The following is an 18,137-nucleotide window of genomic DNA, read 5'->3' as shown; positions in this document are numbered from 1 at the left end:
TCCAGTGACGTGGCTTCTACCCGCAATGCATGCCGCCCTTGGAGACGTCAACTGTAAAATCTGCAAACCCGTGACCACGGCTCAGCCTCCATCCTCGTCGACCTCTTCACAATGGCTGACACTGTTCGCCACTCCTGCCCACGATCCCTCTTCCTCCTTGGCATTCACGGTTCTGCACTCTGGTCCTCTCCAGTGTCTGCCTGCTGTTTCCTTTGCAGGTTCTTTCTTTCTCGTCCTGCCTCTGGATGAAACAGCTCCCAGAGGGCTACCCCGCATCGCCTCTGCCATTTCTGTGCTCTGCTCTCTCCCTGTGGGCTCCTTCCACTGCTAGAGACTTGGCTGGCACCATCCCCTCCAGCCTTGGATTCTTTCCTAAGCTCCATGCCTGCATTCTCCCCTGCCTTCTAGATACTTCTACCCAGATGCCCATCTGGCACTCTAAAATGATCATCTACCTTCTCTCTTAGCTAACAGTATTCCAGTCTCCCCAACACCCAGTTTTGACTCTGGGTCACCATCAGCGTCTCTCTATCTGTCATCCTGCACATTTGCTGGAGTGCTAAGACTGGCCAGCTCCCTTCCCGACACTTCCCACGTCATCTCTCCCTCCCTTTTTCGCATCCAACAGCATACGTTACCTTATGCTGCCTCTCACCTTAACTACTGCAAAAGCCTCCTACCCAGCCCCTTTGCTCCAGCCTCACTCCCTTTTCATCTACTGGCACTGTGACTGTTCAAAGATACCACTCTAATCAAGTCCTTTCCCTGGCCAGAAACCATCATGGCTGTCTCCCGCTTACCAAATTCACAGCGATGACAAAAACAACAACAGCAAGGAATAGGCCAGGAGAGACCCAGACTGCGACTACACCTCTTCTCTAAGTGAGGGGCACGGATCAGTGCTTCAGAACGTACAAAGCGCATGTATAAAAGTATGTTATTTAATATTTACAACAACCCTGTGAAGAAGGAACCCCCTTCTCTCTCTACAGATAAGGAACGACAGCTCAAAGAGGTTAAGTGACTTGCCCAAAGTCATTCTGCTTGTGAGAGGTGGAAAGGAATTATTTAATTCTAACTGTATCCCTTCCAGTCACACCATGCCTTCCTCAAAATAGATGCTCCACTTATTGCCAACCAATTCTCATCCTCTGGCCAAACAGGATTGCATGACTAAGTCTGTTTCTTTCCTTCCTTTTTTTTTTTTTTTTTTTGAGACAGGGTCTTGCTCTGTCACCCAGGCTGGAGTACAGTGGTGCCATCACAGTTCACTGTAGCCTTGACCTCCGGGGCTCAAGTGACCTTCCTACCTCAGCCTACTGGGTAGCTGGGAATACAGGCACACGCCACACACCTGGTTAATTTGTATATTTTTTTTGTGGAGATGAGTTTTGCCATGTTGCCCAGGCTGCTCTCAAACTCCTGAGTTCAAGTCTTCTGCCCACCACAGCCTCCCAAAGTGCTGGGATCATTGGGGGGAACCACCACACCTGGCGTCTCTGTGTCTGTATACATGTTCATTTTCATCTCCATGTCTGAAACTTCTCACTTATCCTACACCTCATCCAAAATGCATGTCAAAAGTCACCTCTGCTATGTAGCCTTTGTTAATCCCACCCTAAGCTCTAAGCTCTGTTTGCATCTGTCTTACAGCACTGCTCTTCATGTTGTGTATTCTAATTATCTGCATATTTGTTCATGTCCCTAATTAAAAGCATCATGAGAACATAGGCGGTGGCATCACTTAGCTCCAGTTTAAATGTTTCCTCCTTCTAGTTGAGTGATTTGGGCTTCAGGTTCTTTATCTTCAACATGGGTAGGAATCATGCCTGTCTCAAAACATGGCTGTTGTGATGTTGGCTCAGAACACATACGGACGGTGTCTAATAGCATCTCCTGGATAAGCCCTGCTTTCCCGTCTCCTCTTCCCCTTATAGACTGAAGCTCCTTAAACCAGGTGTTCCGTGAAATGCATGGCACCATGTTCTGTATACAGTTGGTGCTCAATGACACTTAAATGAAAATGAGTTAAACTTGGCAACTCACCATGTTCCAGTAGTGCTGTGTCCATTCCAACTAGATCGGGGGTCCTCCATCTCAGCACCATTTACATTTTGGGGCAGGCAGCTCTTTATTTGGGGGTTGTCCCGTGCATTTCAGCATGTTTAATTGCATCCCTGACCTCTACCTACTAGATGTCTGGAGCAGCCCCTCAAATATTTACAGACCTCACTAAATGTCTCTGGGGGCAAAATCACCCCCATTTATGAACCACTGTACTATACATCCTGAGCATCTTCACGAAATCCAAACACTCAGTGCCGAGAATCTCCCTGCAGTGGGTCTAGACTGCAAAAAGGAACAGGGAAAGCCTTTGTATTCATGGAACTCAAGAGAGAAGGCATTTCTCTCTGTCTCTGTCTCTCTCTGTGTCTAACTGTGTCTCTCTATCTGAATCTCTGTCCCTCTCTTGACCTATCAGATGAACAAAGAAGCTTAAAAGGAATGCTAATACTAAGTTTTTGGAGGGCATGATGAAGATTTCCAAGTCAATGTCAGCAGCTGAAGTTTAAAGAAAACCCAGGGTTGCCACCTGAGAGGAAAGAAAACTGAAGCCGGCGGGTTGCGGTGGTTTTCTGGTTTCCGCCCTGGGGCTCTTTCTAAGATGCCATTTAGCTTCCTTAAATGGATCAGTGAAGACTTGAGCCAGTAATCTTGGGGATAACGGGTACTTTCTCTTCCTCTTTGAATCAGAGTCAAGGAAATCTCTTCTCAGAGCTCTCATCACCTCTTGATGAGGTTATCAGTTCATCCTCCTTTTCTTACACGTTTAACTCCCTAAAATATCAGTAACATTCATTACACCAAAAAAGAAAAGAGTCAGAAGGCAGTCATGGAAATGGCTTGATTATCACAGTGTTTTAAGTGCTAGAATAAGAGAGTAATGATGAAAGTACAAGATAAACTTCAAGAGAGAGAACAGCCAGCTGCCCAGGAGAAAAGAAGTCCCCGGGCTGGTATTGGTGAACTGCACCTTGAAGGTTGAGAGGCAGAGGAGAAGAGACAGCATCAATGAAGGGACACGGATAGAACAGGTCTAGCATGTGTGAAGAAGGGAAGAAACTAGGGGCTGTGTGGGGTCCAGCGGGCAGAGGGGGAGGTTTGGGAAGGACATGGCAAATCCCGATCAAGAGTTTGGGGCTGGGTGTGGTGGCTCTGTCATCCTGTAATCCCAACGCTTTAGCAGGCTGAGGCAGGAGGAACGCTGGAGGCGAGGTGTTTGAGAATAGCCTGGGCAACATAGTAAGACCCCATCTCTACAAAAAAATTTTAAAAATTAGCTGGGTGTGGTTGCACATGCCTGAAGTCCCAGCCACTCCAGAGGCATAGGCAAGAGAATCATTTGAGCCCCAGAGTTTGAGGCTACAGTGAGTTATGACTACACTACTGCACTCCAGCCCACGGAACAGAGTGAGACCCTGTCAATCAATCAATCAATGAGTTTGGACTTGCGTGGGCCTGCAGGGGAGAGCGAGTGGGAGTTACTGGTACAGAAGTGAAAGATTCTGATTTGTTTTTGCCCAATTCTGACAGCAGGTGGAGTATGGCCGTGGGTGCAGAGTCTGATGTCAGAGCGATCAGCCAGGAGGTTGCTATGAAATTATTCAAGTGAGAAATGATAAAGTTCCAAATAAAGACCGCAGCTCTGGGGGTCCTCACAGAAAAGGCAGCTGGAGTGGAAAGCTATTTTTGGGATAAGAGACAGGCAGGGCAGGAAGAACCCACAAAGGAGATTGAGAAACGATGAACACAGAGACAGCCAGAGAAAGGATGAAGACATCCAGGAAGGCGGGACCGGGTGGGGTGGTGAAGTCGTGGGGAAGTCACGAAGGAGAAGTGGCTGACAGATCACGTAACTCTAGCTCTGCTGAGCTCAGCAAGAGGGATTTCTAAAGAATCGTGTGAGGCAGCGTAAAAGGGAGTTTAAAGACATGTGTATGGCGAGGGGAGGTGTCTCCGAGGTTTGAGAGAAGATTGTGACTTGAAGGAGAAACAGGGTTTAAGGGGTTTGCTTTGAATGGCAGAGCCTTCGGTGATTTTGAGAGCTGGGAAGGAACTAAGAGATAAAAGATTCAGCGTGGGTGCGGGGAGGCGTGAGAGGAGGTGGTAAGGAAAGGGCTCCAGCGTGAATGTGAAGGGCTTCGCAGTAGGGCAGAGGAACTGCAGGGGACATCACCGCGTCCTCTCAGGAAAGGGAGCGGGAGGAAGAACACTGGAGAAGGTGTGCCTCTCTAACGGCCTGCTTTCCCTGTGAAACCAGCCGCAAAGGCACTGCTAGGAGGACAGCATAGCATGAAGGTGGGGCGAGGGGCACGTGGAGTGTGGTGGGAGAGGCTTCCTGCAGCAGCTCTCCTGGGAACAGGAAAAGGAGCTTCTGGGCAACATGAGGAGCCCAGCAGGCGATGGAGACCACGGAACTGCATGGTGCCAGTCAGCCTGATGACAGCACCCATGGGCGGTCGGGGCATCTCGCCTGTATCTTCTTACTTACTCTCATCATACTCTGAGTCGGCCTTTCTGAGACAGTGTGAGGGCCTCCTAGAGGCGCCGGGAACCAGTGCTGCAGGCTGGCTCCCCCATTCTCATCTCTGGCATTCAAACAATGCCAGCCTTCCCATTTATCTCTTACCAGAAATAATCTGAGATTTAATTTATGGATTTACCACCAAACCCCTCCCCACAAGATTTTAATGGAAATGTGATCTTCAGCAAAGGACAAAACATTCTCCAGGAAAATGATTCTTATTTGTAAGGGTTCTCTCTTTCCATACTCTTAACATCTCACAGACTACTTTGGAAACAATTTGCCAGTGTCTTGTGACACTAACAGATATAGCCTATGCTGGGGAAGATCCCTCTTGCTGACCAATTACTGAGGCATCATCTACCACTGCAGAGAATATGTGTGAGTCTTCTGGCCCTTCCTCTTCACCATCCTGTTATCCTAAGACAGTCCTGGCTGGCTGCTTGCCTATCTATCTCTGTATCTATCGATCATCTATCCATCTATCTAATCTATATCTATCTATCTAGTCTATATATATATATCTTATCTATCATCTATTCTGTCTACCTACCTATAATCTATCAAATCTATCATCTATAGTTTCTCTAATCTATCAATCATCTATCAATTTATCATCTCTCTATTCTATGTATCTATCTATGTATCTGTCTATGTATCTATCTATCTAATCTATTCTATCATCTATCCATCTAACCTATCTAATCTATCAATCATCTATCTTTCTAATCCATCCGTCCATCCATTCACTTACCTATCTAGCTACCAATGAACCAAACTACCTATTTATTTGAGACAGGGTCTTGCTCTGTTGCCAGGCTGGGTTGTACTGGCACAATCATTGCTCACTGCAGCCTTGAACTCCTGGGCTCAAGTGAGTCTCTCACCTCAGCCTCCAGAGTAGCTGGGACTACAGGCACACAACACCACATCTGGCTAATTTTTAAATATTCTTGGGGTCTTGCTGTGTTGCCCAGGCTGGCTGAAACTCCTGGGCTCAAGTGATCTTCCCCAAAGTTCCTTGACTTTGGACTCCCAAAATGCTGGGATTATAGGTGTTGAGCCACTGTGCTTGGCCCAGGCTTTGTTTATAAAACAATGTCAACAATAACATGTTACACCATTACTTTCTTCACTTTTAAAATGGAACAAAACTGGCCAGGCATAGTGGCTTACATGTCTGAGCAGGCAAGAATTTATTTTTTTTTCTCCTTTGAATACATTAAAAAAAATAAATGCAACTAAATGTGACCAGTTTGAGAATATAATTTTAATATATCATTTGTAAATTCAGTATTGTATTAGTTTTGTAGAAAATAACTGCATTGAGCATCTCAGCACTTTGGGAGGCCAAGGCTGGCATTTGGCTTGCGCCTAGGAACTCCAGACCAATCTGAACAACATGGTGAAACCCTGCTTCTACTAAAAATTAAAAAAAATTAGCTAGGTGTGGTGGTGTACACCTGTAGTTCCAGCCACCTGGGACGCTAAGGTGGGAGGATCGCTTGAGCCTGGGAGACAGAGGTCGCAGTGAGTTGAGATCTAGTCACTGCATTCCAGCCTGGGTGACGGTGGGACCGTCTCTTAAAAGAAAAAAAAGTGCATTAAGTAAATGGTAGTAAAGACCACCATCTACATGGTAAAGATGACCATTTATTTAGCTACATAGTAAAGATCACCATTTATTTATCTGCACAGTAAAGATCACCATTTATTTAGCTACATATGGCTTTCCTTCCACAGTGGGAAAACAGAAAACAAAATGATCCATTATTATCATTGCCATTCCTCAATTCGACCGAGACAAGAAATCATACAATTAAACATGATTAAGCTCATGAAGCAGGGCACATTTAAGCATTAACAAAATTTAGTAATTTTTAAAAGTTGGCATGGAAATGAGATTATAAACAGGTGTTCTAGTGACATACAGGAGGCAGTGATAGAATAGATGGAATAAATTAACTATAACAAAAACCACCTGAATGGCTTATTCCTCGGGCTGATTTATAATATGCTCATGCATCTTGCTCCTCAGAGAAGGAGCTGTTCAAGTACTTGTGTGTGTGTGTGTGTGTGTGCGCGCGCGCGCGTGTGTGCTGTACTGTATTTTTCTTAGCTTTCAGAACAAAGAAAATAACTGGGCTGGGTGTGGCTGCTCATGCCTGTAATCCCAGCACTTTGGGAGTCCAGGGTAGGAGGATCTTTGAGCTCAGGAGTCTGAGACGAGCCTGTGCAACATGGTGAAACTCCATCTCTATGAAAAATACAATTAACCAGGCGTGGTGGTGCATGCCTATAGTCCCAACTACTCAGGAGGCTGAGGTGGGGGAATCCCTTGAGGCAGGAAGTCCAGGCTACAATGAGCTGAGCTGGTGCCACTGCACTCCTGCCTGAGTGAAAGACTAAGACCCTGTCTCAAAAAAAAAAAAAAAAAAGGACCATGGAGTAAGTAGTCTCTGTAGGAAGTACAAAAAGCAGCTGGATTTTAATTTTTTGGGTATTTGTTAAACTCAATTATTCAATGAATTACTCATTGGGTATCTACCATCGGCAGGCGTAGGGCCACGAGCTTGGCGGGACCAAAATGATGAAGACGTAGTCCTTGGCCTCCTGGTTTTACTTTTAGTTAGGGAGATAAGGTGTACTCCCAAATATGGCAGAAAATGGGGGTATCATGGAAAGATCCAGAACCCCCAGCTGGCAGGTTGTTTGTTCTGCTGCTTTTGGTTACTGATAAGGACCCGGGGGACAATAAGGGAGATGAGGACTTGTGGCTCCTAGAACAGCAGCCAGAGGTCGCAGAAGGCACAGGAGGTAGAGCTACCGGCTCTGGGTTCAGGCAGCTGTCGGGCCACTCGGCAGGAGTGCGTGGGTTTCCCTGTGATGCTGGGCCATGAATGGAACCCCGTGGACGCCCAGTCTGCTCCTTTCTGACCTGCTCCAAGTGTCTCTTCTGCTTATACGTCCTTTCTGTTCTTCACCCTGGCTCACAGGTGGCCTGGCACAGCCTAGCCTGCATCTCAGGACCATTCAGCCGCGATTCTCACCCCCTGCTGGGTTCTTAGTTCAATCCCAGAAAAAGAAAGGGGACAAGAGCTACTGGGTCTCACCTGTGGCCACCCTATGGATTGGTTACCCCGAACTGGGTACCAACTCCAAAACAAACAGCCATGGCCTGGAGGGACGGGGTTACAGGACAGAAGCCCCTCGGCTGCCAGGGGAAGGCAGTATGATTCCCAACTCCAGCGGACGTTCAGGAAAGACCTCCAAACCATGTGGCACCCAGGCTGCCCTTTCTGTCCAGGAAAGGTTTGATGACAGATTGGCAGAGGAGGTGGAAAGTTCCAGGTGGAAAACAGAAATCGAGGTAGACCAGAACACAGCACAGGAAGGAGAACATTCAGAAGGGAGGTGAGGCCAGGCATGGTGGCTCACACCTGTAACCCCAGCACGGTGAAAGGCCAGGGACACATCACTTGAGGTCAGGAGTTCAAGACCAGCCTGGGCAACACAGCAAGACCCCGTCTCTACCAAAAATAAAACGAAATCATTTGGGCACTGTGGTGTGTGCCTGTGGTGACAGCTAAACAGGAGGCTGGGGTGAGAGGACTGCTTGAGTCTGGGGGGTTGAGGCTTCAGTGAGCTGTGATCGCACAACTGCAATTCAGACGGGGCGACACAGTGAGACTGTTTCAAAAAAAAGAGAGAGAGAGAGCAAGAGGTTGAGGCCACATCCTGGAGGCATGTAAGTGTGAGCTGGCAGAATGAATTTTACACTATAGGCCAAGGGGAGCCAGGAAGGGAGTGAAGGAACTGGAGCTCACCTCAGGAAGATCCAGTGGGCAGTTTAGTGCACGGCGTGTTAGAGAGCAGAGACTCAGGCAGAAAGCCTAGCTTCTCCTTCTGAAATCTGGCTCCAATCCCAAGTCAAAGGCTAAAGACGTGTACCCCAGAGTGGGGCTACTGCAGTGGTCTTGGTAGAGATCACCAGGGCCTCTGTCAGGGCCTGGATGTGGCAATGCTGTGGGCACACACAGGCAGGGGGAAAGAATGCCAGCATGCATGGGCATAGAACCGATGACTGTGAAATCAGGCTTGCTACAGCCATATTCCACTCAATGTAAGATATAAGAAGGGGAGAAGAAGGTTGTGCGTGACTGCTGCGTAGGCAGGAGGAGACTGCTGGCAGAGGGCACCCCACTCAGGTGCTGGGTCCTGGAGGAACCCAGCAGAGCTTTGAGAGGAGACAGTGAGGTGTCCAGCTGTCAGGGCTACCAGGGTGGCTACAGGAGAACAGGCAGCGACGAGGAGGTCGGGCAGCCATGATGGACCAAAGTGTGGGTGTCGCTCCAGGCCCTGCAGTTCAAGCTGTCATCACAGACACCTTGCTAAGAACAGTGCTGCCCCCCAAGAGTGAGGGACAGTAAAACCACACATTTCCTCCTTCAGTGTCTTAGTAAAGGGAAAGGTGGGGACAGTGGCTATTGAAGGTGGCTGTGAAGGAAAAGACAAGAGGCCAACAGTTAGCACAAGGGCCTGAAAGCCATGTCTGGTGGAAGAAGGGGTGCAGGCAGCCGGCCGCGTGGGAAGTCCCACGTGTAAGCAGCGAGGTCCTGGATAAGAGCATGAGCTACCGGAGGCCCAGGGCCAGGGGACTGTCCAGCCCTGAGTGGAAGGGGTTGGATTTTATTCCAAGTACTTTGGGAAAACCACTGAAGAACCAAGGGAGGTGACTGGGTCCCCCTCATTTTGTGAACACTCGATGACTGCTTGGCAAGACTGGGATGGGATAACCAGTGAAAATCCTACTGCCGTGCCTGAGGGGATGTGGTGGTATCCTGGATTTGTGAGGCGGCCATGCAGATGGAGACACTAGGATCATCCAAAGAATGAGATTCGAGGAGAGAAGAATCAAGGACAATTCCTCGAGTTGTGGCCTAAGTTTACAGTGGTATCAGCTGAGGTAGATGTTTGCACCATTTATCACGGGAAGGCCAAAAACATCAAGCTCTGTGTGTCCACACTAATCTGGAGGTGCCTGACAGGCCTTCAAGCAGAGGTGTAAACCAAGCCCCCATTTCAGTGGGGAGGGTCTGGGCTGGAGAGATGGAACTGGGATTCGTTGGGAACAAATGCTCCATGCTGCAAAGAAGAATCAGCACTGAGATGAAGGATCTCTCAGCAAGGCAAATATACTTTCTGCAGAGAGGGTGCTACTCGCAACGGAGTGATGGCGAGGGCAAACTGAACAAAGGAGGAAAGGAGTTTTTATTTCTAATGCAGCTCATCCCTGCTACTGTGTCCTATCTCCGTTGGCTGGAGTTGGACTGCTCAATCTAAGCTGAACCTGGTTGGCTAACTTGAAAAGTGCAGGAATATGGTTATATTAGCAGAGAACGCAGTTTCGGTGGGAGGAACTGTAGCGACGGGAGAGGTAATCTATAGAGTGGGTAGCAGATGTGGAATGTGGTCTCTATAGATAAGGACTGGTGGGGAGTCTGTGGTCTCTATAGATAAGGACTGGTGGGGAGGACACAGAAAGTAAGGAAGTCTGGCCTTGAAAAAGGGAACAAAGAGCAATGATGCTGAGCAAGTTAACCTTTTGAAGAGAAACTCTTTTTGGATCTAACAATCTCAGAGCATTGGAAGCCAGGGGTCTAGATGAAGTGTCTAGGGCCAGAAGGAAGAGGTGTGGGCCCATGACAGGCACTGGAGCCTCCTGAGAAGAAGAGATCAAGAGACAGAAAGAAAGTCAGGCCAGGCATGGTACTTGTAATCCCAGCATTTTGAGAGGCTGAGGCAGGGGGATCACCTGAGGTCAGGAGTTCAAGACCAGCCTGGCCAACATGGTGAAATCCTGTATCTACTAAAAATACAAAAATTAGCTGGGTGCGATGGTGTGTGCCTGTAATCCAAGCTACTGGCGAGGCTGAGGCACAAGAATCACTTGACCCCGGGAGGCGGAGGTGGCAGTGAGCTAAGATCATGCCATTACACTCCAGCCTGGGTGACAACAGTGAGACTCGGTCTCAAAAATACAAAAAACAACAAAAGTCATGGGAGAGGAGTGTCAAGACAGAATGACCAGTCTTCTCTGTTGAACGTGGGGGAGGCGTCAAGGGGGAGGGAGAGAAAAATACGCTTGGGGCTGGGCAATAAAAAGGCGATTCTAACGGCAGAGCTAAGAAAAGAAAAATCAGAGGCTACCACAGCCAGTGGGCTTAGGCCATGGTGTAGCTCTATCCTAAAATTAAACTAAGGGTGCAAGCTCAGCTCTACTCTCTCTTAGAGAGGATAAAAAGAGGGTAACTTACAGCTTTTACTGTGCAGATGACACCAGAATCTGTATTTTGATTCCTGTTTTCTCTTCCCAACTTGAGTTAGAAATGTCACCAGCCGCTTCTGCTCATTTTCTCTTCAAATACATTCTCTAACAGCGGTGGCCACATGTTAGACTCTTCCCGTTTCCCACAGCCACTCAGAACGGAGTGAGTTCACCTCACTTGCAAATGGTACATGAATTTGGTTCCATAGAGAACAACGAGGGTACAATGGCATTACAATAATGAATAAAGTAAATAAAAAATGAATCCCATGAAACATTCAAAGCCAGGAAACAGGCCAGGGGCAGTGGCTCATGCCTATAATCTCAGCACTTTGAAAGGCCGAGGTGGGCAGATCACTTGAGGTCAGGAGTTTCAGACCAACCTGGCCAACATATGAAACCCCATCTGTATTAAAAATACAAAAATTAGCTGGGCATGGTGGTGGGTACCTGTAATTCCAGCGACTTGGGAGGCTGAGGTATGAAAATCACTTAAACCTGGAAGGTGGAGGTTGCAGCATGCCAAGATTGCACCATTGCACTCCGGCCTGGGTGACAGAGTGAGACTCCATCTCAAAAAAAAAAAAACACAAAAAACAAAAACAAAAAAACCAGAAAACAAAACAAACCAAACAAACAAACAAAAAAACAAAGCCAGAAGTATCACTGTAGTGATACGATCATGGCTCACCGCAGCCTCGACCTTCTGGGCTCAAAGAATCCTGCTGTCTCAGCTTCCTGAGTAGCTGCGACTACAGGCGTGCAATACCAGACCCAGCTATTTTTTCATTTTTGGTAGAGACAGGGGTCTCACTTTACTGCCCCAGCTTGTCTTGAATGCCTGGTCTCAGGTGATCCTTCTGCTTCAGTCTCCCAAAATGCTGGAATTATAGGTATGAGCCACTGTGCCTGCCAGGCCATGATTTAGATGGAATAGTACACTCTTTTTTTTTCTTTTCTTTTAAAAGATGGGGTTTCACCATGATGGCCAGGCTGGTCTTGAACTTCTCACCTCAGGTGATCCACCCACCTCGGCCTCCCAAAGTGCTAGGATTACAGGTGTGGGCCACCGTGCCTGGCCGAATAGTATGCTCTTATCACAGAAATGCATTTTACACAGCGTTCTCAATTCTAACCCAGCAGCAGGAAAAGCACAGTCCCTCAAACCTTCTTTGTGAGCTTTTCTGTGAGAGCAGAAGGGACAAGATCATGTTTATAGACATCACAACCTGTGAGACAGATGAAAAAACAAGGGGGCAGGAGAGAGGACAAAGCCACACTGGCCTGCTTCTTAGTCCTTGGGAGTGACCCTGTCCACTTGTGAGGCACAGGCAGTGGCCTGGACCTGACCCAAACAAGATCCACGTGTTCTCCCCTGGAGAGCAGGGGGACGGTGGTGGGCAGAGTGCGACAGCCCCTCCTTTTCTCTCACACGTTTAGCGGAGTCAACCAATGGTTTAATCAAATTCAAATGCGGTGTGCCTCACAAGGAAAATAGATGCTACGTCCCAGCTGTGGATAAATTCACTGACATCACCGACTGACAATAAATGGATCCTGTATAAGATTTTTTCTTTTTTGAGACAGAGTCTCACACTGTGGCCTGGGCTGGAGTGCAATGGCACAATCTCAGCTCACTGCAACCTCCACTTCTTGGGCTCAAGCAATTCTCCTGCCTCAGCCTCCTGAGTAGCTGGGATTACAGGCACCCGCCACTATGCCCAGATAATTTTTAAAATATTTTTAGCAGAGACAGGGTTTCGCTATGTTGGCCAGGCTGGTCTCAAACTCCTGACCTAGTGGTCCACCTGCCTTGGCCTCTCAAAGTGCTGTGATTACAGGCGTAAGCCACCGTGCCTGGCCAGAATTTATTTATTTATTTATTTTTTTGAGATGAAGTCTTACTCTGTCACCCAGACTGGAGTGTAGTGGCACAATCCTGGATTACTGCAACCTCCCCTCCCCAAGTTTAAGCGATTCTCCTGCCTCAGCCTCCTGAGTAGTTGGGCTTACAGACGTGTGCCACGATGCCCAGCCAATTTTCTTTTTGTTTTGTATTTTTAAATAAGATGGGGTTTCACCACGTTGGCCAGGTTGGTCTCAAACGCCTGACCGCAAATGATCAATTCCCCTCGGTCTCCCAAAGTGCTGGGATTGATTATAGACGTGAACCATTAGATTTTAGTAGGTGGCCCCAAACTAACTGCTGTTTCTCTTTTTAATTATTAAACATGTCAAAATAACAAAAGAGTAAATTTCAAATGTTTCACCAAAAAAAATGTTAGGTAAGTGAGGTGGTGGATGGGTTAATGAGCTTGATTTAATCAATCCACCTTGTATACATACATCAAATCACACTGTACCCCATAAATGTATACAAGAATGCATCCATCAAAAAGAATAAAAACTGAAAAAACATTAAACATACCTTGGAATCCTGATACTATTTGGACGATATCTTCATACACCATTAGAGTGGCAGACCGTTCTGGAAGCAGACCGAGGCTCAGAGAAGAAAATACTGCAGGAAAAAGAAACAGATAGAAGGGAATTGTGATACTTACATCTAAGTGCTCACTCTAATTTTGGGGATACTTTGCAGTTTTTGTATCTTCTGATTTCGAATCAATTAATAAGACTAATTTTTAGTTAGATTAGAAAAGACCTTCAAAATGCTACAGGTGTATTGTAAAATCTCATATAACAATTACCTACTCTACAATGGTCAACTTTTTTCATTTGTTGGAAGTTTTCGGTGAAGTAACTGAGCCTGTTCACATTAGGAGTATATTAAAGTTATCATGTATACACTACATGAACGTAGACTAAGTAATGTTAGACGTTAACACTAAGATTGGCTTTAAAGGCCGGGCGCGGTGGCTCACGCCTGTATTCCCAGCACTTTGGTAGGCTGAGGCAGGTGGATCATGAGGTCAGGAGATCGAGACCATCCTGGATAACATGGTGAAACTCTGTCTCTACTGAAAATATAAAAAGTTAGCCAGGTGTGGTGGCAGGCGCCTGCAATCCCAGCTACTCAGGAGGCTGAGGCAGGAGAATTGCTTGAACCTGGGGGATGGAGTTTAAAGCGAGCTGAGATCACTCCACTGCACTCCAGCCTGGGCGACAGAGAGAGACTAGGTTAATGTGTACCTCATGGTAAAAGAATATTCCCCCAACCCTGGGAACTAACAACATGATAGAAATTGTGCTTTTCATTTCTATTTTTTTTTTGAGACAGGGTCTTACTCTGTCATCCAGGCTGGAGTGCAGTGGCATGGTTATCGCTCACAGCAACCTCGACCTCCCAGGCTCAAGTGACCCCCCGCCTCAACTTCTCAAATAGGGGACCATGGGGGGTCATTTGTGTGGTGTGTACCACCACACCCAGCTAATCTTTAAAATGTTTCGTGGAGACAGGTTCTCCCTATGTTGCCCAGGTTACTCTCAAACTCCTGGGCTCAAGCAATCCTCCCACCTTTGCCTCCCAAAGTGCTGGGGTTATAGATGTGAGCCACTGCACTTAGCCTAATTGTGCTACTTTTAAACTCTTGCTTAAGTACCTGGATTTCTCAAAAAATTTAGAAACTCCACAAATTTCTGGGTAAAACATGAATTTAGGAGAAAAACAAATAAATGCATTATAGAATCATAATCATCAGTCACATTACTGAAATTTTACTAACAGGCCAAACATTATTCTAAGTGCTTTAATTTCAGTGATTTATTTAAGCCTCAAAATCGCTCTGTGAAGTAGGCTTTATTATTACTATTATTTCTGAGACGCAGTTTCACTTTTGTTGCCCAGGCTGGACTGCAGTGGCGCGGTCTTGGTCACTGCAACCTCCGCCTCCCAGGTTCAAGCGATTCTCCTGCCTCAGCCTCCCGAGTAGCTGGGATTACAGGCACCCGCCACCACGCCCAGCTAATCTTTAAAAAAGTATTTTTAGTAGAGATGGGATTTCACCATGTTGGTCAGGCTGGTTTCAAACTCTGACTTCAAGTGATCCATCTTCCTCAGCCTCCCAAAGTGCTAGGATTAAGGCGCGAGCCAACGTGCCTGGCCCCTGAAGTAGGCATCATTAACACGCCCATTTTACAGGTAAGGAAACAGGTTTATAGATGAGGAAGTAACTCGCCCAATATCCCACAGCTAATAAATGCCTGGGCTAGGATTTGAACTCTGGAGTTCTCGACCACTACGAGACATAGAAAAGTTGACGTAGAGAGGTAAATGACATTCTGGGAAGACATCAGGATCTAGAAGATAAGTGCGAAGAAGATCAATCACGCAATGCTGGCTTTTTTTTTTTTTTTGAGACGGAGTTTCACTCTTGTCGCCCAGGCTGCAGTGCAGTGGCACAGTCTCGGCACACTGCAGCCTCTGCCTCCCAGGTCCAAGTGATTCTCCTGCCTCAGCCTCCTGAGTTGCTGGGATTACAGGCATGCACCACCAAGCCTGGCTAACTGTATTTTTAGTAGAGATGGGGTTTTGCCATGTTGGCTAGGCTGGTCCTGAACTCCTGGCCTCAAGTGATCTGCCTGCCTTGGCCTCCCAAAGTGCTGGGATTACAGGCGTGAGCCACCACACCCGGTCAAGCAGGGCTGGCTCTTAATAGTGCCATACGGCACCAGTGAGTTGGCCGTGGATGTGACCTCTTTTCACTCGTCCTCCGCACAGTCAATGTATTTAGCTGTCACCACATACAAGGCTCAGATCTAGATCCTGGGAGGAACAGATCAGTGTTGGGAGCAGCCTGTGCCTTCAAGACTTATGCACTGCAAGGGGGCTAGGATTGCAATAAATAGCTGTACGACAAGTGGGACGGGACAGGTGCCAGGAGGACGGTGCTGCAGAAACAGCCTGGCAGGTCCTCAAATATTAAACACTGAGTGACCCCAGGACCCAGCAATTCCACTCCTAGGTATAAACCCAAGAGAACCAAAAACCTACATTCATACGGAAACTCACACATCGATGTCTGCAGCAGCGTTATCTGTAACAGCCGAAAAGGGGAAACAACACAAATACATGTCTACAAGCTGCTGAACGGAGAAAGTGTAGCACTGTCCACAGGAGGGAATGTTACTCATCCGTGGGAGGGAAGGTGCCACTGACACGTGCTACAACATGCATGAATCTGGGAAACATCAGGCTAAGTGAAAGAGGCCAGACACAAAAAGCCACACGTTCCAAGATTCCAGTTATACGGGATGTGCAGCATAGGAAATCTAGAGAGACAGAGGGTAGATTCGTGGTTGCCAGGGGCTGGGAGGTGTGAGAAACAGTGCGTCGGTGCTAATGGGTACAGGGTTTTGGGGGTGAGGAAATATTCCGCAATTAGTCACTGTTGGGAGGAACCCTAACTTAGGTAAATCCCGCATGATCACTTCGAAGGTAAACTATTATCAGCGACCCTTTCACCGAAGGGCACATGCCACCTCCTGGAGAGGAGGAAAGGGCAGCGGTGTCCTAGCAGATCTGCTGATAGAAAGCAGTGCACCTCAAAACCTGGGTGAGGGTTACATGCCACGCCCTGCTAAGTGAGGATGCCTGGGCCTTCCCACTCCATTCCAGAGCTCCCATGGAGACCGTAGGCATTTACAAGGCCCTGACCACCTCTGAGCTGACCAGTGTGGGGGGCTCGGAGCTCCGAAATCAACTGTGGTCATCCTGGAGAGGTGCGTGACCATCGCAGTGTGTTTTGAAAATGTTTCTCACCTAAAATATTTGGCACTTTCTTACACAAGGCAGCTGTCTGGCAAACTGTTTCTCAAACCTTATTTCCTAAAGGAAAAAAAAAGGATTCCTTGTTTTACTTTTTCAGGCTCTTTCTTCGAATTCTAACACACATGATTTCTTGTAAGAAGCCTGGCACTGGCAGGGGCTTCCCAGGGCAGAGGGCAGGGACTAGGGCCGCAATCAACCCAGTGCCCAGGTGGGTGGAGGTGGCAGAGAGACGGAGGCCTGCGGGCAGATGCTGCTTTTTCCCGTCACAGAGGGGAGGCTGACTCATGCCTGGAGGTGCTCTTCATACCAAGTGCATATATATATATTGATACCTAGAGGGAAAGGAACATCTCATTCTACCCAGGAGAGGCAGGAAGATTCCTTGAGGCAGAAAACAGTCCAGCTGGGCTTTATGGGATAAAACATAAGTTTCCTGGCCAGGTACAGTGGCTTACATCTGTAATCCCAGCACCTGGGGAGGTCAAAGCAGGCAGAGCACCTGCGGTCAGAGGTTCGAGACCAGCCTGGCCAATAATGGTGAAAGCTGTCTCTATTTTAAAGACAAAAATTAGCCAGTTGTGGTGGCGGGCACCTATAGTCCCAGCTACTTGGGGTGCTGAGGCAGGAGAATCACTTGAACCCGGGAGGCAGAGGTTGTAGTGAGCTGAGATCATGCTACTGCACTGCACTCCAGCCTGGACAACACAGTGAAACTCCATCTCAAAGAAAAAAAAAAAAAAAAAAAAAAAAAAAGGCAAGTTTGCCAAGAGAACAATGCAGATGAACACAGACAGGGTATCAATGCCAGACTCCAGAGAATGACACATTGCCCAGGTGGAAGACTATGAGATACAGAAGGGAGAGGTGACCAGGGAGGAGGCTCTGTGTCACGTTTACTTCCTCCTGAGGCCACCAGAGAATTTTACACAGGGACATATTTTAATACACGAACTGCACACATATATTTTAATACACGAATGCTCGGTCATAGGTGGTCTGAAGGGTAGAACAACCTGCTGGAGGCTGTTGCCATAGTCTTGGACCATCGCTCAGGACCTGGGCTAGGGCAATCACTGCAGAGACAGCAATAATTAACAGGCTGAATGAGCCGGGTATGGTAATCTCAGCACTTTAAGAGGCCAAGGTGGGCAGATCACGAGGTCAAGATTGAGACCATCCTGGCCAACATGGTGAAATCCCATCTTTACTAAAAATACAAAAATTAGCTGGGTGTGGTGGTGTGTGCCCGTAGGCCCAGCTACTTCGGAGACTGAGGCAGGAGAATTGCTTGAACCTGGGAGGCAGAGATCGCAGGTAGCCGAGATCACACCAGTGCACTCCAGCCTGGGGATAGAGCGAGACTCCATCTCAAAAAAAGATGTAGAATGATGACAGCCTTTAGTGGACAGATTGCCTGTCGCGTATGGCTAAGTTTACTCTTACCTGCCTTCACAGATGGAGGGTGTTTTCCTTATGCTGCGTTCCTCCCTCTC

General features: G+C 47.6%; 1 protein-coding gene across 1 annotated transcript in view; it reads right to left on the bottom strand.

Moving 5' to 3' along the window:
* The window catches only part of FAM171A1 (family with sequence similarity 171 member A1), a 147,878-nt gene that overhangs the window by 42,850 nt on the left and 86,891 nt on the right, over positions 1-18,137 (bottom strand). Inside the window, 1 exon segment of the mRNA XM_032243983.1 lies at positions 13,342-13,434. Coding sequence (XP_032099874.1) covers positions 13,342-13,434 — 93 coding nt within the window.

This window comes from Sapajus apella, unplaced genomic scaffold (assembly GCF_009761245.1).
Source record: "Sapajus apella isolate SASKATOON/1434 unplaced genomic scaffold, GSC_monkey_1.0 scaffold53, whole genome shotgun sequence".
In the NCBI taxonomy this organism is placed as follows: Eukaryota; Metazoa; Chordata; class Mammalia; order Primates; family Cebidae; genus Sapajus; species Sapajus apella.
Note: the sequence above shows the minus strand (reverse complement) of the source record. Positions and strands in the feature narration are given on the sequence as shown.